This window comes from Anopheles gambiae, chromosome 2 (assembly GCF_943734735.2).
Source record: "Anopheles gambiae chromosome 2, idAnoGambNW_F1_1, whole genome shotgun sequence".
In the NCBI taxonomy this organism is placed as follows: Eukaryota; Metazoa; Arthropoda; class Insecta; order Diptera; family Culicidae; genus Anopheles; species Anopheles gambiae.
In genome coordinates, this window is record NC_064601.1 from 81,509,850 (window position 1) to 81,530,487 (window position 20,638).

General features: G+C 43.5%; 1 protein-coding gene across 6 annotated transcripts in view; it reads right to left on the reverse strand.

Annotated features, from left to right (window-relative positions):
- The window catches only part of LOC1274938 (uncharacterized), a 56,113-nt gene that overhangs the window by 30,265 nt on the left and 5,210 nt on the right, over positions 1 to 20,638 (reverse strand). The window contains exons 1-2 of one of the 6 annotated variants that reach the window (XM_061642634.1): positions 18,173 to 18,317; positions 8,370 to 8,991 (exon numbers count right to left, since the gene is read on the reverse strand). The exons of 1 other annotated variant lie outside the window; for it this stretch is intronic. In XM_061642634.1, coding sequence (XP_061498618.1) covers positions 8,370 to 8,410 — 41 coding nt within the window. In that variant the 5' untranslated portion in view covers positions 8,411 to 8,991; positions 18,173 to 18,317. Of the gene's footprint in view, positions 1 to 8,369; positions 8,992 to 17,936; positions 18,318 to 20,638 lie in introns of those variants that run through there. 4 more of the 6 variants (XM_061642632.1, XM_061642633.1, XM_061642631.1 and 1 more) reach the window with 4 other exon arrangements.

Here is a 20,638-nt window from a genome sequence, read left to right on the forward strand (position 1 = left end):
CTTCACGACGGTCGAACACTTCCGCACCTCGTGCCAAATAGTTGACAATTGGCCAAAAATGTGTCACATACATGGTGACCGTGTGCTTCAATAACCAATCTCGTATATCCAATCGCGACGCCCCCGCCGTCTGCATTGCCCGCTGCAAATGGCCCCGCCGTGTTCGGTCATGTTTTTGGGCAGGCGGCACAATGCAATAGATATATCGGCACACCCACACCCCATCCCGTGAGAGCCTGAGGACAACCCTTTCGCCATCATATCGTACTACACCGCCGTCACACCCGTTTGTGGAGTTTTTGGCGCCAAACCATGCGACCTGCTGACGCGCTGCCGTGGCGTCACATCGGTACATCCCCGCCCACAATTCGTTCCGTTCCCTTCCCAAACACCCCCACCTTCAGGCAGGTCGGCCGCAGAGTGAGTTTGTTTTCTGGGTTACGCAAACAATGCCCAGAAGATAAAGCCAAATTTTATGGCCTAATGTTTGATGGCCATGTTTTTCCGAAGAACCCGTTCCGAGAGTGCGCCTGCAAGCGCTTTTACACACGATCCGGTCCAAGATAAAGGGCCGCCGAGAAAATCGGCCGAGTGACGGCAATGGCATATGCTGCTGCTGTTGTTGCTGCTGCTGCGACGGAGGAGAGCTTTATGCTTAAGAATTTTCGGCGATAAAAAAGCAAGCCTCAAATACACATGTTTACTCAGCTATATGGGAGCAAGCTCGTGTGTGTGTATGTGTATGTATGGTACAACGTTACAGCGTTACATCTGCAAATAAAAGTAAGCTTCAACAACCATTCCACCCTCCAATCTCATCCACACCTTCTTATGTGCCTTGACAAATTCTTCGGCCTGGGGTGGCATCAAGTGTGTGCTCACACTCACATACACTCACACACATTGGAACATGTGAGCCAAAGCAGACGGAGTGGCTGTTTCTCCAGGGGAGCCAAATAAATACCATGACCCAGTTTCTAATTCCTTGTTTTGCGAGCGGCACTTAAGCTACCATCCAACTAATGAGTCCTCGGCGGCAAACAAAGAGCACCAATTATTAGGGCATTGGTGGCGGGCGGAGGGGCATGGAGAGCGGAGGTTGATCTCCAATAAAACCATCGGGCATAAATAAAGCCGTTTGATATAATTTAAGTAGCCGAAGGAGGAGCAGCAGCACGCCCTCCACCTTTTTGAGGAAATAAATAATTTCACTGTGCAGAGTTTGCGCCCTACGAACACTGCGAGGAAGAAGAATTTTAGGAAGTATTTTACAACTCCCGGCCGGATACCATAACTTGTGTAAAAAAAAGTTAATCCTATAATATATTCTTCTTTCACAGCAACAACAACCACAACAAAAACTTTGTGAATTCTTCGCCAAATCACGCGCTGCTTCTGTTTTTGGCATTCGCAATGTTCGCTATCCATCATCAAACATCCCCTCGCAACACGTGCTGCTGTCACACGATTAGCTAGGTAATTCGGACAAACCGTCACATCCAGATTTGGCAGGATATTGGTGGTTGCGTTCGACAAACCACCTTGCTTTACCTCCTGGGCGGAACTGAACGATTTCCTTGCCCGCGCTAATTAATCTACCCCAAACCAACTACTACCGTGCGCGTGTCGTATCGTAAAGCCGACAGTCGATATCTATAAAACCCAACAATCTGCACTAATTAGTCACTGACGTTCCCGAGCCTGTGGAGTCCGTTTCCCGTTTGGAGGAGGCATCACGAGCGGTACATCCTTTGAGCGAAAGAAGTAGAAAAAAGCCTAGAATAAACAAGATTTCCGTCATGGGCCGTCCCCGAAACCGGCCGATGTAATAAAATGCACTCTTGTTAGTCTTTCCGTCTTTCCGAGGCAAATGGGGGCAGTGAGCACACTCCCTTCCGATTTGGAGCCCGGAGTTTTCGCGCGCAAACTCGATTGCCTTTTTCCGACATCCACCAGCGAACGAGGTCACGCTACCTTCTGGACGGCGATGAAAAGCAGCTCCTCGCTCACTCGGGGGCCACTCCCCACGCCCAGATTCACTCGACGAAATTAAATAATGCTGACAGAAATACTAGCCCTCTGCTGAATCCACCACCACCACCACCGAGAGTGACGGAAGCCTAACTTCCATCCCAACACACATTCCACAAGAATCCACACCACGGAAGAGTGATGCGTTTGCTGCTATTGTTGTGCTGTCTCTGCGCGCCCGATGCTTTCGCCCTTTCACTCGCTCGTTCGGCTGTGCTGTGTGCTATCGTGGATCTGCCGTTTGCAATAAAAAGTATTATGCTGCTGTACCGCTCCTCCCGCTCCCCCCACACACCCTCATCCTTCCTCATCCTCATTATCCGATCGCGTTTTGCGTTTCATTCCGTCCGTCCGCCAAAAGCTGCGCGCCTGTGACATGACGCCCGGCACACAAAATGGGATGTTGTAAATATGTCCACAATTTACGCGATGGAACGTGACACGATAGATCGTTCCGTGCTGACCGCGCATCCCTCCCAACCCTTGACCCTTGAGTGTATCTTATTAGTTTTTCTAACGGGTGATCTTGTACGGTGGAAAATCCGCAATATCCGCCCCGCGAGGAGATGTTTGGAGAAGTGAAAAATAACGCTTGTTTGCTTCGTTATTTGGAATGGTTTTTTTCGATGTTTGGTTACATCAATCGTGTCATCATTTGCATATGCTTACAATCTAAGTGCTTGGTGCTTTTTTATGGAATTTTGTGTACATTGCAAAAAACATTACTAAAACCTCTCTGTTACGATTCTATCGTTTTTGATTGTTCGTTAGAAATTTGGAGGCTGATATTACATCACCACTACATACAATCGTCCAGGCGTTATTTAAGACTGAAAATATGTAAACAAAAAAATTTAAAAAAAAATGAAGATAAGACAAGATGTTCCAAAAACTCCATTTTAGTATTATATAGAATCGAATTCAGGCAGACATAGAACAAATGGGGGGTTTTACGATACTCTAACCAGCTGTTTTAAATGGAGTTTGACACTTGGCGGCTCATATCATGTCAAAACTCCAAGAAAGGCAAAAAAACACTTGAATCGCTAATTTAAAGTTTATTTAAAGTATTAAAACTCATTGCAAACATAAAAAACAAAGGTATTTTAAAATTTATCTTTTTTTAACACAAATGGCGAAATCCAATATGGCCGACCGTAACTGTCAAATGGATACAACCTGGATAATGCATATTGTTCCACTGACAGGCTTAAATTTCAGCTTGTTGGCTTCAACCAGTTATATTTTTCCTCAAAGTAATTAATAAAACAGATTTAGTATTTAATGCATTTTAATTAATAGAGTTAAATTTAACCATGAGGCTTAATTTCATTCATTATGAGTTTAAATGAACTATAAATTCGAAAAATATATTAATAATTTGTGTAGGCAATATCTTGCATAATGTATGAAATAATTATGCAACAAAAACACACATACACTCAACTGATTTTACAAGTTACACAAATGGATTTTAGACACTTGATCTGCAATGACGCAGGATAGTGGTAAAGTCGTAAGACTCAATAGCATTCCCGTCATGGGTTCAAGCCAAAGTATAATGTACTAAAACAAAAAAAAAACATTTAACAAACACTAGTTCAGAGTTAAAATGTTCTTACTCACTACAGAAAACATGGTAATGTGACGATTACATCAAACAATTCTTTGGATTTAGAGAAGACAAATGGTAACAACAAATTTTTGTTAAACAGATGGTGCTGTCAATGACGAAGTCTTGTTATTATAGGGAACAATAGGTAACAGTAAAAATCAGAACAAGTCCTTTGTTATATTTTGTTATCCGTAAACATTTCCTTTCGCAACACATCTTCAAAACAACCTGTTTGGGTACGGATGATTTAACATTATTAAACTTTGTATGCGCCCAAGCCATCGCTTGTCCAAATATGGGAATGGCAGCCTGTCACTTTGCACCGTGATGATTGAATATAACGTCGACACTGGGCAAAGGATAATAAAAATGCTAATCAACATTATAACGCTGGTCGCCTAAAGCCTTGTGCCCGAGTGTCCGTGTGTCCAGCTCTCCTGTGAACATAATAAAACTCGTCCCTGCCCGCCGCGCACAAGCCTTGTTTTTATGTTCCCGTGTTCAAAAATTACATTTTTATTGAAAAATCGAATCACCCCCACTGAAACGGGCAACCATGCTTTTCGTTCGTAAATATTTTTGCGATCCGTTTTGCCGTTCATCTTGCAAGCGATGTTGTTCGCAGACGCTGCCAGCCGTAAAAATTGGCAGTACCATGTTACACACAGAAGATGATAATCGTTTCCGCGTCCAGATAAGAGTCGCGTCCTGAACAGTACAAAAAAAAAAACAAACATTGCCAGTCGATGAAACCAGTGATTCAACATCCAGCCCGAGCCTGTCCTCGACGAAAAAAATCATGCAATCTTACAATAAATGACGATTCATCATCATCGTCAACGGGCTGAGAAAAGAACCACAACGTGTGTAGCGTCGTCGTCGTGTACCGTTGACCATTTCACCGGCAATCATTGAAATGACAACTCGCTGCCACCACTCACGAGTACAATTGCAGTCAGCGAATCAGCTAAAATTGGGTCACTTATTTGCTTGGTAAGTGCAACCCGGGTGAGGAGGCTGATTGCACAAGGCAAGGCCCGCGGTTCCAGACTGTCTCATGATAGTAGCGCACAGCACGATGGGATTGTAAAACTAGAAATGGAACGGAAAAGGAAAGCCAACGAACACAAAACCCCAAGACGGCCGGCTACCATAAGGCATCGTCAGCTAAGCCACGACCGACAGACGAAGACGAAGGCTTCCTACCGCATACACAGCATCCAATCCGTCACATCCGCCGTTATCTATGTTCGGGTGATGTTGGGTTGTATTGCGATACGGGCAAACGGGGACTTCTAGCGATGTCTTTCCGCTGTTTGTGGTGCAAAATGGGAATCTGCAGATGGAACAACCTTTCGCGCAGAGTGAGGGAAGCAAACCGGCGTTTGGCGTTTGGCCAGAATGGGCAAAAGTGTTGTCGACTGTCTGCGTTTGGTGTTGTTCTCTTCCATTCTCTGCGGAACAGTGCAACACTGAAGCTTCCCATTCGTCATTTCACCGTGTTCTGTTTTCAAACTACCAATCTTTATTGTACTCCTTTCCAGTTACATGGTTTTTGTGCAGCTTCATTCTTCTCTTTTGGGACTACCTTTTATTTATTTTTTGCTTTGTTTACGCGAAACCTTTATGCGCGACAAAACGAATGAATGAAACGTTGATGCTTCGCGTATACCAAAATACACAACGCCAATCGTTTTTACGCTCTATTTACTCGATTGGTGTGGTACAGTCTCGGATTGATAAGTTTTTGTCATTGATCGTAAAGTGCATTTATAAACATGGGATGATGAAATTGATCAATTTTAGATAAATAAATGTTTTTTTAACATTAAATTGATGTAATACTATTCAGAGTAAAATATTGTAACATATAGCATAGTAAAACTTTAAGTGTTTTTAGCCAAATAATTTCATTTTAGCAACAATCATATTGATGTTGGTGCAAAACGTGTTTACAAAACTCTTCCACACACTATCCGACCCACTAGTTGGTGCGTTGGTCGAAAGCCGGGCGAACGACCCCATATAGCCGGAACCAGCCGCAACTGACTATAAACAACAACAGCACACATACGCGCGCACACACACGCAGACAGTCCGAGAGCCCGGGCTAAGCTGCATAAATACGATTGTCTGTCGGTGCATCGCATTGGCACTGCAGTTTGTCGAACTCGCGCAACGACAGCCCCACACATAATGCCTTCTGGACACACCCCACACTTGCGGAAGGTTTCGCCCTCTGCACATGTCCACTATGTCGCGCGCCGGCCCAGCATACACTGTGTGTTGGCGTGCCGTTTTTTGTCGCCTTCGTGTTCGCCCAACCTGACGTAACGCGCTCGTCTACCGTCTGGGCACCACCACCAGCCAGAAAGTGCACCAGAGGCAAATGGCCACCAAACTCGCACGGAGTGTTCTAACGCTAAGGCGCATTGGCGGAAACCGACCCGACGTTACACAGCCGGAGAGCCTTTTAATAATACTGTCACCTTTTTTTTGTTTGCTTATTTATCCTGCCCTCTGCACGGAAGTTCATTCTTCTTCTATTTTTGCCAGTTTGCGCCTGCCCGCTCATAGCCGTCCTTTACAGCTCCTATCAATCCTGTGAACTTGGCCAGCAAGCCTTGCTTGGTGTCGAGCAGCAAGCAGAACTAACCAAGGAACAAAACATCACGTGTCGCGACAGTCACAGCAAACGACGACCACGTTTAAAATCACTTCCTGTCCATTTGTGGTCCGTTTCTTCTCCTGTTGCTTCGATCCCGTGGGTGGGCGCATACATGAACGAATGCCACACACACACACACACGCACACGCCAGAGTGGAATTTTATTATTCATTCATAAGGTGAACGGGCCTACAAGCGACAAGTTATTTTACTTTCTTTACGAACCTGCTTCGCTATTATTTTCAGGAGCATAATTTGATCACAACTCTTTCTCATTCACGTTGTAAGGCAAGGCATGACTGGGAAGGCTTCGTTGAGAATCACCACAGAGCAATGTTTACAAAGAAGGGGATATTTTATGCAAAGCGTTAAGTTTTCATCGCTGGTCAAGATTAGTTTTAATTAACAATATATTTGTCAATAGAATAAAATATTTCAATAGGCGAATGTTTTGGATTTTGTAGATTTGTTTTATATTTAAAGCAGTGCTATACATTATATTACAACAAAATTGAGGAGCTTTAAATACAAATTATACAACTAGAGTTATACAAAATCAATTCCTGGCCTTTCCTAGCTTTAAAAATGTAATATTGTGTCTACAAAACAATGCGACATTCCCGTTAGCAAGAAACTTCATAAAAAACATCGTTAGAAATTGGAATCCATGTTTTCAATATAAAATCTGATAAGCTGATCCGTTACACATTTAAAAAAAGTTGCTCGTGTGTGACTAGTATTGACTGTGTAACCAGATATTCCGCCAAATAGCGTCGCCCTGAAGACAAAATCGATGACATTCGATGATATTCGTTGAGAAGTGATGGGTAAATCTGATTCAGATTCATGAATCTGAATGAATCTCTGAAATGATCTAATGAAGCTGATCTCGGTTGGAAGAATTCATAAATCTTAAAGATTCATGAATCTTCAAAGATACTAGAAAGATTCATGAATCTCGAAAGATTCACGCATCTCGATAAATTCTTGAAGCTCGAAAGATTCTTGAATCTTGAAAGATTCATGAATCTCAAAAGATCTCTAGGGATTCTTAAAACCCTAAGAAATCATAAAGCTTGTGCGTTTTATTATTCTTCTTCTTGGCATAACAACCTATGTCGTCATGCCAGTCTATACAGGCTTTCGAGACTTCTTGGAAAGTACTACGCAGTAGGATAATTAGTTTGCTACGGGGAGACGGTCCATGCGAGGCTCCATGGAACTCACGACGAGCAAGTTTTAGGTGGGATTGGGCAAATTCAATATTTTGGAAATCATACATCTCTGAAGATTCATAAATCCCTGGAGATATATGAATTTTAATGAATTCGTGAATATTTTGAGATTCATGTTTTTTATGATGAATGTATGTATGAATCTTTAGAGATGTATGACTCTTTGAATATTCGACTCGAGATTCGATTCACTTACAGGGTTTTCAATGATATTATTGACGTACAGCAAGCTGTATCACTGAAGATTCATATGAATGAATCTCAACGAGAGATTCATGAAACCCAACACTAGTGTGGACGTGAATACAAGTAGACATTTCATAGAACGTTATCGCACTATACAGGATGACAGTCTCGTGTCGTGATATGTATATGATATAGATAGTCCTGAAAGGTATTAGCCATTTTGATTATGGCTTCTTTCACGCATCAATGGCTCGACTTGTCTGGTCGTACGGTAAAGCTACATTTTAAAGTGCAATGAAAATTAATACAACAATATTCAAGTTGTACAACTTTCAATTGTTGAATAAATTAAAATGTCGAATAAAATAAAATGGAACACAACTTTCAATTAGGTATCGAAAATACAACATGATTGATTAATGTTTTCACAGACACAGGCTGAAATAGCAGCCATTTTACTAGACCATAAAACCTCAAATTACATCAATTTAACCAACGTCGAACCATCTTCTTAAGCACGTGAATGTTAATTATACAGTTCCCACCAACTTGCGCGATATTTTACGCATTAACACAACATTTAACAAGACCGTTGTCATTTTGTTATACTTTTGTTCTGGAAACCGTTACCAACCTTCTCGTAGTCCTCCATCGACGCTTCAGTGCACCCAACATTTTCTTTTCCGTTCAGCTTCCTACTTGTCGGGGTTGGCGCAGGATCGGAGAGGGGGGGGGAGTGGAGGATGCAGCTCCGCTACTGCATCAAACAAAAGTGCATATTCGCGTCGCCGCCAGACGGAAAGCACACGGCACGCGCTGCACCACACGCACGGGGCGGCGAAGGCAAAAGCAGCAGAATTTTACGCGCCCGTTCGGCTGTCGTCAGAATGTCCATAACACTCACTCAACATATCACTGAACGCAAACGGGCGCGGCAGGGCAAGGGCACTGGGTTGGATTTTGGTGAAGGGCCGCGTTACTGCTCTCTTTGTTGCGCTTGCTTCCGGCCGTTGTTTACACCCTCGGTGTTTTGCGCTTTTTAACACAGTTTTGAAGCATTATTTGACGCCATATAACTGTTGGACACTGACCGTAATTGCTAAAGCATCGTTGCTAAACTACTTCATGTTTTAATGCACTTCACTTCGGTTTTGCACTTTCATCATGCAACAGGTTCAGGGATGAAACATAAATCCACAAATTTTAACACTTTTTTAGATTGCGAGTAAAATATGCACCGAAATATTACGCAAGCACTGTAATAAAATAATGATTCGCTATAGAAACTCAATAACTCACGTGACTGCTTGCTAAGAGCAAGATCAAACATCAATCATAGTGTATGTCCCCCCATCGAACGAACTAATGCTGACACATGTTAGTTTAACATTTTTTGCTCTTTTTTTGCGCACATTTTAACGCCCATCGACCATGCCACAACACACCGATCATCGTTACAAAACACTTACTTCTCCTGCGCAGCCGGTTGCACCTCGAATGATAAACTAAGATAAATTGCACTTTGAAAAAGGAAAATTATTGCACCAAGAGTGAATAACTCTCGCTGCAGAAGGATTACCTCATAAAATCGACCGCAAATCATTACTTTACAAGCGAGTGCGTAAATTAGCCATGTTGCCACTCCACACCAAGTGGGGGAGATGGCGACCAAAGACGCACAAACACACTCACGCCTACGTGCACGCGAATGTTCTCCGTAACGCGCATCAGACACGCTGTCTAGAGGGAAGCGCAGCAGCCAGCCAGCTCCGTATCATTGCATCCCGTGCGTTCGAACAGACACACCAGCCCGGGATATTTTTTTTTCGCTTGCTGATTTATATACCCACATCTGCCAGCATCCGTGGCCTTCCCAAACGACGGCGACGACAACCTCTAGGGGCATTAGAAAGGTTTACTCAACCAACCCGCAACAAGAAACTATCACTGACACGTGCAACGGTGTGCATCTTCGTACCTACACACACATGCGTTTGGCGGAGCTCACTGAAAAAAGGGTCGCAAAATTGCGAAACGCAACCAAACACAAGCGATCAACGGGAGGAAAGCTTTTATATTTTATCTTCCAAAGCAACCATGCGGTACCGGCAAAAGACAAAAAAAAAAACAATATATGTCGCTCGATCTGGTCTCCTTTTCTAACTCAACTAGCAAAACATTTTATTCTACACCTCTGCAAACGGTGCGCTGCCTGTTCCTTTCAATGCCGCGGTGGAGCTATATATTTTTTTCTGGGTTAACAATTTATGTCATTCCAAATGGAACGGCACACACACACACAGCATAGCATATCAAGAAATACGGAGGTGGAAGGAGGTGGGACACTGGTAACACTGGCTCAAAGATGCTGCTGCTCTGCCGGGTTTACCCTGGGTGGTGAAGTTAGTTTATCGAGTGGGAGTTCCAACCGCGACGGCAGCGAGTTCGTCAAGCGCAACAACATTCGAACTCGCTCGATCCGGGGTACTGCTGCGTGAATGTGTGTGTGTGCGCACGGAGTATATTATGCACCATTTGAGATCAACTTCGTCACATTCAAGAGAACAGGCACGCTCCGGTCACCAATCCGGTTCCCTTCCCAGCGCCCTTCCGACACGACCTAGGTGCGATGGGGGTGGCCAGAATGAATGGAAAATCAACAGTATCAACCGGAGGGATTGAAATGTGTAATGCCAGCTGTAGCTAAGAGGGAAACCTCTTTAGCAACACAGACTAATGTAAAGACATAGACTTCGGAAAAATAGTTCTCTTTAGAGGAATTAGTTTATATTAAGGGACTGAAGGATTGTTCATTCGTTCTTTCGTTGCTCCGTTCATTCGTTCATCTAAGCGAAGGGAAGTTTGCAAAATCCTGCCGACGCAGTTCATCGTTCATCTGTGCAGCCTCTTGAGAGAACTGAACGAACTAATCAAACTTCATCCACTCTTAGGATCTCTACTAAGGAAGCTCATTTCTTTGTATTTTGTTTTCTATTTATCGTGATTTATTACTTAGTTTCCATCCCATCAGTTGACTTCTAATATTAGAATCTAATGTCCAGCGTGCACATGTCATTCACTCTGCCGTTCCCCGATACATATCAACTAGTGATGAGAACTCGAAATCGGATCTACCCGATTCCGATTCCGTGTTCGGAATCAATTCTGGAGCCGATTCCGATGCTGGAATCGACTCCGATTCCGGAATCAATTACGGAATCGATTCCGCAATCGATTCCGAAGTCAATTCCGGAATCGATTCCGCAATCGATTCCTGAGTCAAATCCTGAATCGATTCTAAATTCGATTCCGGATCCGATTCTGGAGCTGAAACTGATTATGGACCTACTGTCCGGAATCGATTCCAGAAAACTTCGGAACTAGCCAAAATCGATTCCGACGAAAACTTCATTTTTCCCATCACTAATTTCAACTAATATGCGCGCAATGACGTTCCTCAGTCCCGCGGGGCCAAAAAAGAGAACGTTCAACCTGTGCGCGCGCGCATTCGCACACAACTTCCAGGCACGACGTCGCTTGCAGCTCAATGTTGCTCCGTTCGAAACGCATTGCGACCACATAGATTCCACCCTTCCCTTCAGTGTCGGTCGATACGCAAGAGGTAAAATCATTTTCCCTTCATGCCATACCACCCCACACATACACACATGCAGCAGGGTTTGGATTTTTTGCGCAATGCATTCCTCAAGAAATGTGATCCAAAGGAACCACCACCAGCACTATTTATAGCCCCGCACGGCCTGATCCATCCATCCGACCCCGGAGAGTTTGGCAATCGAACATTAGGAGATGGCGGCAATGACTGCCTGCCATTCGTCACCACCGTTCACACACACACACATACCAGCAGTTAATGGCCGCATCAGCATCAAACAAATGCTGATCATAAAGCGTTATTTTGTGCGCGAGTGCACGCGCGCACACACTTATGCGCAGCGCTTATTACGACGTCATAAAACCGCTCGACGAAATCGTCCCGTCAATCCATCAATCCCGCAACTGCACGGTGTGACATCGGTGTTCCCTGCCTGCCGCCGAGCGGGTTCTACTACTTCTCCTAACAGCGCAGTCAGTGTCAGTCGTAGCAGTGCCCGTTAAGAAAAGAAACATTTAAATTTCGATCAACTTGAGCGATCAGCTGCGCCGTGTTTGATGATGGGCGCGCAGCAAAAGGGATCGGGGCCAAACAACAACAAGCAAAGGCTTCGGAATGGTCGAAATGGGTGGTATGCGAGGGACGAGGTGTGACATATTCTCGCTTCCCACTTCGATCTTGATTCGCATACCACCAGCGTATGCGGCAAACGCTACAATGCCCATCTCCCAAAATGGGCACTCTAAATTTTGTATTGACCAACGGTCGGGCTGCCGTGCGGGGCAGCAGAAGGCACGGGGGAGGGGTTCGTTAATTTGAGCCGTAAAATTTTAAATGCTAAACAAATCACTGGCGGCGCGAAATTATGGCCAAAAACGCATTCATTCAGCGCGGCTGTATCGGCGGATGGACAATGGAGCAGTTAACATACGGAGACGTTAATGCTCTCCGGTCTGCCCATTTATGATACGGGGTGTTACGTCTTCGCAAATGACCTTTCAGCAATTAGAGGGCAACACGTATGACTGTGTGTAAGAGTGTGCATAAAGCAGTCTACATACACAGACATTAAACATTTCTTTCTTCTTTTAAATAGCGCACGGCAGGTGATTTGATTTTGAACGATTGAAAGTAGCTCAAGGATTTTCGTGGCAATTTGTATAAATCATTGCAATCAGAAATCTAATGAGAGAAACATTTAAAATAGAGAAACAATAAATCTTGAATATCATTGACCAGACATAACACTTTCTTATGAGTTTTTTTTCCATCGTCTGGCAATAATCAAAATCAAATCAATAAGTTACATATAGCCAAGCCTATTAGTAGTACAAGCTGGCCTTGGCATAAAATGGTTGATGCGCCAAAGAAGAAGATGCATAGCATAAGAAGTCATAAGGTCCTTGGCGTGAATGAAAACTACTTTATTGCCTCAATTATGATACATTCGTGCTGGTTATTGTAGGTATATTGAAGTAAAAATATGATATAGACTATTCTTTGAAGTAAAGAGATCTTAAGTGTGATGTAACAAAAATCTTAAATCGTCAAAAAAAAAACTAATATAGCATGTAATGGGAACTTGTACAATCCTGCACATAAATTTCCGAAGCAAACATACACTTCAACAGCAGCTTAATTACATCGATTCATTCCAGCTTGTGAGCACTTTTGTATCATTTCAATTAAAACTAACGCACTTCAGGTGAGCAGCACATTACCAAGGATCGTCCTACAACCAAGCGGTACAATTGTATGCCATTTCCCAGTTCTATCTCGCTCTTTCCTCCATCTCCACTTGTTTCACAAACAGATTTAATAAAACCTTCAAAATTGCAACCATTTTCATGCTCCAGTAACTGCACAGCATTCAACGATGCTACGGTCTTAAACCTGTAACTAGCATAAAATTTAATTATACATGATGTTACCCCTCCTCCTAAGCACGCAGATTACCCCTTGCTTCCGTTTGCCCTGCCGATGCTAATGAACCACCGCCGCTGCTCCATATGTGTGAACAAATGTACTCCTGTCGTCGAACAAGGTGCATATAAGCGTGTGCGTATAGGCGGCCAAGCCAAGTTTAATATTGCCTGCAGTTGTCGAGTATCTTTTTGTTGCTGTTGTTGTTGTTGTTGTTGCTGCTGCTGTTGTATTCTTCCCTTTGCATCGTTGCTGGTGCCCGAACCCACACACCAAGCGCAATATTTGCAATCGACACAAGGCAAGTGTATCACCGAGGTCTTGAGTTCTCAGTTCTCTCTAATATCCACACCTTCGGCCCCCTCTCTGGAGCTGCTAAAGGCTTGCTAATGGAAAAAAAGGAACGTAAGCAGAAGGTAAAAGACCTGACACAAACGCTCCTCTCCAATTGCCAGCCTCCGAGATCTTCCCTTTCGCAACAACTTGAGACACCCTTCTAGCAGCGCGAACCAGCCAGCCAGTCCGAGCCCGAGCCGTCTCTCTCAGGGTGTATCATAAATGTAATGGCGGCAAGTGGTTTTTACTGTTATTCGAAGTGATAGGGCTCTGCGGCAAAATAGGCAATACCGAATGCCTACATAGAATAGTGGGCACGCGAAAAAAAAAAGACAGGGGGAGAAACACAACGAAACGTAACATAAATTACTCAACGCGGATGAGGGCAGCAAGACATGCCCTCAGCGAGAAAACGGAACGAACGCCAACAAAGAAGGAGAAGAAAAAACGAGCGAACGGCAAGACAGCTCCGCATGGTGTGTGAGCAGACATGATATAGAGTGTGTGCCTTCTCTGGAGTCTCTGGACCAGGTCCGCAGGTTTTTTTTTGGGCGGCCACGATCTTCGCTCATTTGCTAAAACGGACTATGCGCGCTCGGCAGGCAGGCAGGCAGGCGGGAAAAGAATGCCTCCCCGAGCCTTCTTCAAATATCAATATGCAAAAACGAAACGCGGCATCATCGACCACAGGGGACCAGGAGAAACTAGCGTACCCCAATCAATAAGCCCCCATAAACGTGTCTTCACCGGTCGGGGGAAGGAAAGGGACACTTCCTACAGTAAATAATGCAAACTCCCGGATGCCCCAGAGAAGAAAGGGCTGCCGGTGCTGCTGGTTTCGTGTAGCGAAAGAGATAGACGTGCAAGACGGGCCAAACTCGCCAGACACACGTACACGCCGATAATCCCATTCTGCTGGCACCGAAAAGCCGGAAAAGTATGGGCGTTTGAGTCGAGCTAGAATAGAGTTCGACGCACGTACCCTCAATTATCCTGCACTGTAATTGCAGGCATCGAACTTCTATTCTGCTCTGTGCGCCTCGTCCCTAGAGCGGTTTGCCCAGTTCAACGCGCTAAAAGTCGAAGAAGCAGCTCGTAGCCCTTAACTCTTCAAAACAAAAACTGTATGAATGACGCCCACACCGCGAGTACATACATATATAGTAGCTTAAGACATTCGTGCGCTTCGTCGCTATTGTACATGTGTGACCCTGTTCCACGCGCATGGGTGTCTTAAGGTCGCCCAAAGACGCTAATGGGACCCGGGCTCGCGATTATGACCTTTTGTCGGCGCTCGCCGGCACCTTGCAGGCGCTTATCGGGCGCCAGGCCCAAATCGTGTATTCCCCTGGCGTCGTCATTAAGCATGACTCAAACTGTTGCTAAGAGTTTGATTTTGTTTTTTTTTTTCGTGTGTGCGAGTGTGTTTGTACGCTTATCGCCCGGTGAAACAGAGTGCAGCAACCCACGCAAAAGGAGGAAGGTAAAACAGAAACTCTGCGTGGGCACTTACGTTGCTACACGTGAGATTACAACATACGTGCAGTGGCGAAGGTAAGCTCGACTGCACGAGCACAGAGCAAATGACTTTAATTTTGCCAACTCTTCTTATCTTTCGGAAACCGAAGATCACACACACGCGTACATGATTCAGTAGCTTCCCAGACAGGCAGGCCGTTAATCCTGGGGAATTTACTCTAATACCAACAATAAGGTGGACCATATCAGCGCCTGTCAATGATTCACAGGTGAATTTGGCGAAAAAACGCTATGATAAATACTTGCAAGCATGAGTGACATGAACTTTTCAACTTCAAAAAGTTACTACATTTTGTACAGAGATTGAGTAACGAGGTAATCCCTTTTTCTTGGTTAATCTAGATGATTGAGCAGAAAATACGGCCGAGGCCGTAATAAAGTTAATCTAAATAGATAAATAGATAAATGTTGTAGCCATATAACTTTTCTGTATTAAAATGAAATATATACAGGTACAATAAAATATATCTCCCATCACATTTAAAAGGCCAATGACTGTCAGGCGCATTCCTGAGCAACTGTTCGATTGCTATTTTTGCACAATTCTTATTTTATTTTATTTCTTCCATATTCTGGAAAAATTCTTCCTAAGACTTGTACGAGTAAAAAAAATAATTCCAACCAATTTTAATTCCAGCCCTGATGCAAAAAGGTCACTGGTAAGGAATTAAGTAAAAAAACTTGAACCCCAATTGTTTCGCATTTAAAATTTAAGCCGAGTTAATAAAAAAACATTTAAAGCAGACTAGATAGATAAAGACTACAGACTGAAAACCGGATTTGTCTTATGTACAATCAAATTTCATATAAATTAATTTTTCTATCTATTTCAGTTTGATTACAAATTATTGTACAGCAACGCAACCAACTCAACTTTAATAATAATAAAATTTAACAGCATGTAATTTTTTATCTATTTTTTAGGATTTTTATCCAATTGCCATAAGGAAATGAGTAAAGCCAATTAACGCATACATTCATGCGTTTTAACAAGATATTTTCCAAATAAATCTTTCCCAAAATTTTAACAATGAATTTCCCAAAATATGGAATGAATCTAGCATGACCATATTATAATCGTCATTTACTTGTATAAAGTCTACATTTGTTTCTTCTCTGTATCATTTATGTTTCTTCTCTGTATGCTCATGTATCAAATCGAAGTAAACTAATTAGGTTGACAGCAATTCTAAATCAACATTTGCCGTTCTCATAGCGACAAAAGTCACATTAGTGCTCAGTTTCCTATTTTTAATCTACCATGTACGCAATACAAGCAAACGGCTCCCAATTGCCAAGGTCAAACTGAATCCTATTAGCCGCATGTTTTATGCCCTGTCGTATTTCACTGTGATTAAACGGTGGATTAGCAGCAAACTTCGCACAACGGCTACACAAAAGTACAATTTGCAAAGAGCATGTTCTTGCTACTATAACACCCACTAAAACAACGTACGCCAGGTTCACCCTGAAGACATTCTCCCCATGCGGGATCCCCCTCGTAAAGGTGCTACACAAAAAATGATTATTTTTCTTTGGTGTTCCTTAAGAAACCAGCGCTAGCAGCACGTCGAAGTGAGTATATTCTTTCGATCTTTTTCGGTCGATAGTAAAGTAGTAGCGGCGTGTTGAAACCGAACCAAAAACAAAAAAAACATCCCCAACATGCTTCCCAACACGCATCAAGAAGACGCGCCACGCAAACCGGCGCGCACGGTGTGTCGAAGACAGTGATGATAACGCAAGCGAAATGATACGCAGAGCATGACAGATCAACCCTGTGCGATAGAGAAAAAAAAATCCCTTCAAGAAATGACGACCGGCCGTCAGGGGCAGCATAAAACACAACACATGCCACAATAAACACTAACAAAACAATCCGCCACAAAGCACCCATCCACAACCTCCACCGAACGTCGCTCACACGGTTGCGAAGGAGAGCAAGGCGAAAATAAATTGCACTGTTTTTGAGGATTTTTTTTCGGTACAATTTTTGCTTCACTTCTACCAAACGATTCTGTGTGTGTGTTTGTGTGCAGCACCGCAAGAAACCCAAAATCACACGGGCAGAGGCGCACACACAGGAGGCAGCCCCGGGGACAGGGGAGCAACTTTCCCCAACAACATCTTTTGGTGGTTCAATCCACCCACTTGCAGTACGCACGAACAAACACACACACAAATACACACAAACCACCCACCTACAAACAGCGGCACGATAGTCGTCCCTTCGATTTGTTTCTGCGCGATGGCGTACAGGCCGGCGTAAGGGGGGGCCTTGTTTCATTTATCAAGATTTTGTGTTGCATTTTGTCTTCCTCTTCGGGGGGTTTTATTTTCTTTTTTAGGATTGTTCTCGCTTCTCATCATTGAACCTTTTGCAGGTCCGAAACAGCAGCAGCAGGGGCAACATTAAACACCAACACTATGCTCTGCTGCCCGCTTTGCCTTAACGGTACACCACCATTAAACGCCAATTTTCGCATAAAAGCCCATCATCACTCGTCAAAAAGGCAGCACGCGCTCTCTACCACTATGCACACAATAATCGATATTGGTTTCAGGTTTTTGGGAGGCACATTTCCGTAGGTTCTCTCCGGGAGGGAGCATTTCGGTACCATACCACACACGTGTGCCGCATCTATAGGAACAACTGTGTTCTTCTTTGAACACATCTCCTTTACAACACGCTCGATTGAGGGTTCAAACAAACACTTTTCAAATGGTAGCATAAGATGCGGCACAATTCCAGCAACATTTCACTTTAATCAATTTTCAGAGACGTACTTTACGTACACTACATTAAATGCACTCTGCAACATTTCACTAAAAACAGGCTGGAAATGCTGCCAAGCAGACAAGCACGCTGGTTATACTCTACCGCGCTGTGAGGAAAGTTAAAGTTTATTGTTGTTGCTGGTTGGGATCGTTTGCGTTGAACTTGAGCACAGTTAAAGCACAACAAAGCAGCCAACGAAGGACATTTTGGTAGGTTTTTTGACACAGCCACCACCACCACGCACTCGGCTAAATCGCACCATAAAAACGTCGAAAGCGAAAGCAGACGGGGCTGAAAGGCAACAACGCGAACGCGAACAACACACGGGACGCGCACGCGAAGAGATCTTTACACCATAAAGGATTAATCGCGAATGAGCGGAGAGCGAGCATAGTTTTCTCTGCGAACCGAAATCCCTCGTTCGACCGCACCGCCGCGTTCGCTCGGGATGGCTCTCTTTACACTTGTACGGTGGTTGAGGGAGCATTGTGCCTTTTTCAAAACAATTAATACATGTTTAAAAGGTTGGTAGTGCTACGCTTTTTTTTCTTTTTTTCCCTAAATTACGGTAACTTTATAAATAGGCATAACTTACATTGAGCAAAATCCTAACATAAAAGCTTATGTAAAGAAGAAAAAGCAGAGACATGAAAACTTATTGATGATTTCGGTATGTGATATCTTTCGCACATTATAACAATGTTTAAACAGCAAAAGTGCTACATAATCTTTTTCTTCTTCTTCTTCTTTGGCTCAACAACCGTTGTCGGTCAAGGCCTGCCTGTACCCCACTTGTGGGCTTGGCTTTCAGTGACTAATTGATTTCCCCCATAGAAGGATAGTCAGTCCTACGTATGGCGGCGCGGTCTATTTGGGGATTGAACCCATGACGGGCATGTTGTTAAGTCGTACGAGTTGACGACTGTACTACGAGACCGGCCCATAATCACATGTTTCAAATTAAACATAAAAAAGTATATCAAAAACAAAAGAAAAGGAAAAAATATCGTTATTGTTTTTCAATTAAGAAAATAAATATGAAAAAGGATTACCAATTCTAAAATGATTCAATCTGCCGTTGACCTCTCTCTCCAGGGCAATGCAGCAATTTCAGTCGTTTTAGTGCGCGTTCGTTCTCCTGTTGGGGTGAGCTTTTATGCTGTCTCTCATGTTTTATGCTGTTTTCTCATCGCAGCATATCAACGGAAGAGAGCAACAGAGAGTAAAGAGAGCAAGAGAGAGAGCGCAAACATATAAAAACAGCTGCACGCAGAAGCGATTGCGTTTACACGGTGCAGTTCGTTTCCGTGCGAGTCCGTTATGCCGGTAGATTGGGTGTTTGCATCGAGGAGGTTATTGCTACCTCCGATGCATCCGACTTCTCACCGACACACACACACACACACCCATACATACACACCGCTAATAGGATGTTGGTAATAGAATATCCTTTACAAAGCATTCTTTCTTCTTTTCTAAAACCTTCTTACCGGCGATTTTGATAACAAAGAAAGGTGTAGATGTTCTGGCTGATGATTTCAAAAGAGAACAAAAGAAATTTATCATTCATAAAGTACAGTTTGAATAATTGTAGTATCATAGTCTGGAGGGATATTATCAAGACATACATTTAATTTCCATTTTTTAAACCAATCTCATCATTTTGAAAGCACAGCATTTTACTCATTTTAACTAATTTCAGCTTTTTTTTCTTCAGAGTCGATATCTGACTTGTTGGACAAATTTGACCATAGAGTAACAAAGAGTGACACAAAGACATCACCAATGTTCAACGCATGGAGTGTGAAATTTAATTGGTTGAACATATCACCGATGACACAAGAATGAATCAAACCCCTTTTTTAAACCAACCAACCATTTCCTGCGTAAATACGGCGCACAAAGCCTCACCCAGATTTATGTGGCCTGTAAGTTCACATTAAAAATCATTTTTCACCAACTAATTACCTCACCGCCGACAACATCCGCCGAGCAATACAATATTGTTTGCTCACAAATGGAACGTTATTTTAGTTGTTCGTTTTGTTTTCAATATCGCAATTCAATGTGCCATAGCACAAATTGGGGGAACTGTTAGAGAACAACTTTTTGCTTCACCGTGCTAATGCACTCCCGGGTTGCGCGATATGCGCCAACACCCAGTACCGGAATAAAGCACGCACACACACACTCTTGCGCAAAAAAGCGTTTGATCAAGTGCCACACAGGATTCATTGACCTGTTCCACGCTTTACCTTTCTTATACAAGAAGCAAGTGAATGTTGGGGTTGCGCACAGTCAACGGTAACAGCACCATGTGACAGCGAACCCAGCAAAAACAGCAAATCCCTGCTCGAATCCACTCCACCATCCTGTCATCGACAGCACCAGCAGCTCAAGGGTGGTGGAGTGTATATTTCTCGAACTGGAAAGATTCACCTCATCGTGCGCACACCTTTCAAATGGCAACGAAAAGACGACCAGCGGTCAAAAAGCGCGCCGGTAAAGGCAGCACATTTTGGGGATTGATTTTATCAGCGTTAATTATTTTCTGTACCACATCGACGAAGACACAGCCTTTCCAGCTGATGATAATTCGGTTCCACTCACTTTTTTATCGTTTCTGTGACTGTGAGGTTTAATCACACCGCAAAGCCACAAGATGCGCTGAGGAGTAAGAAAACGGCCCGGGCTAAAAGCCAACCAATTA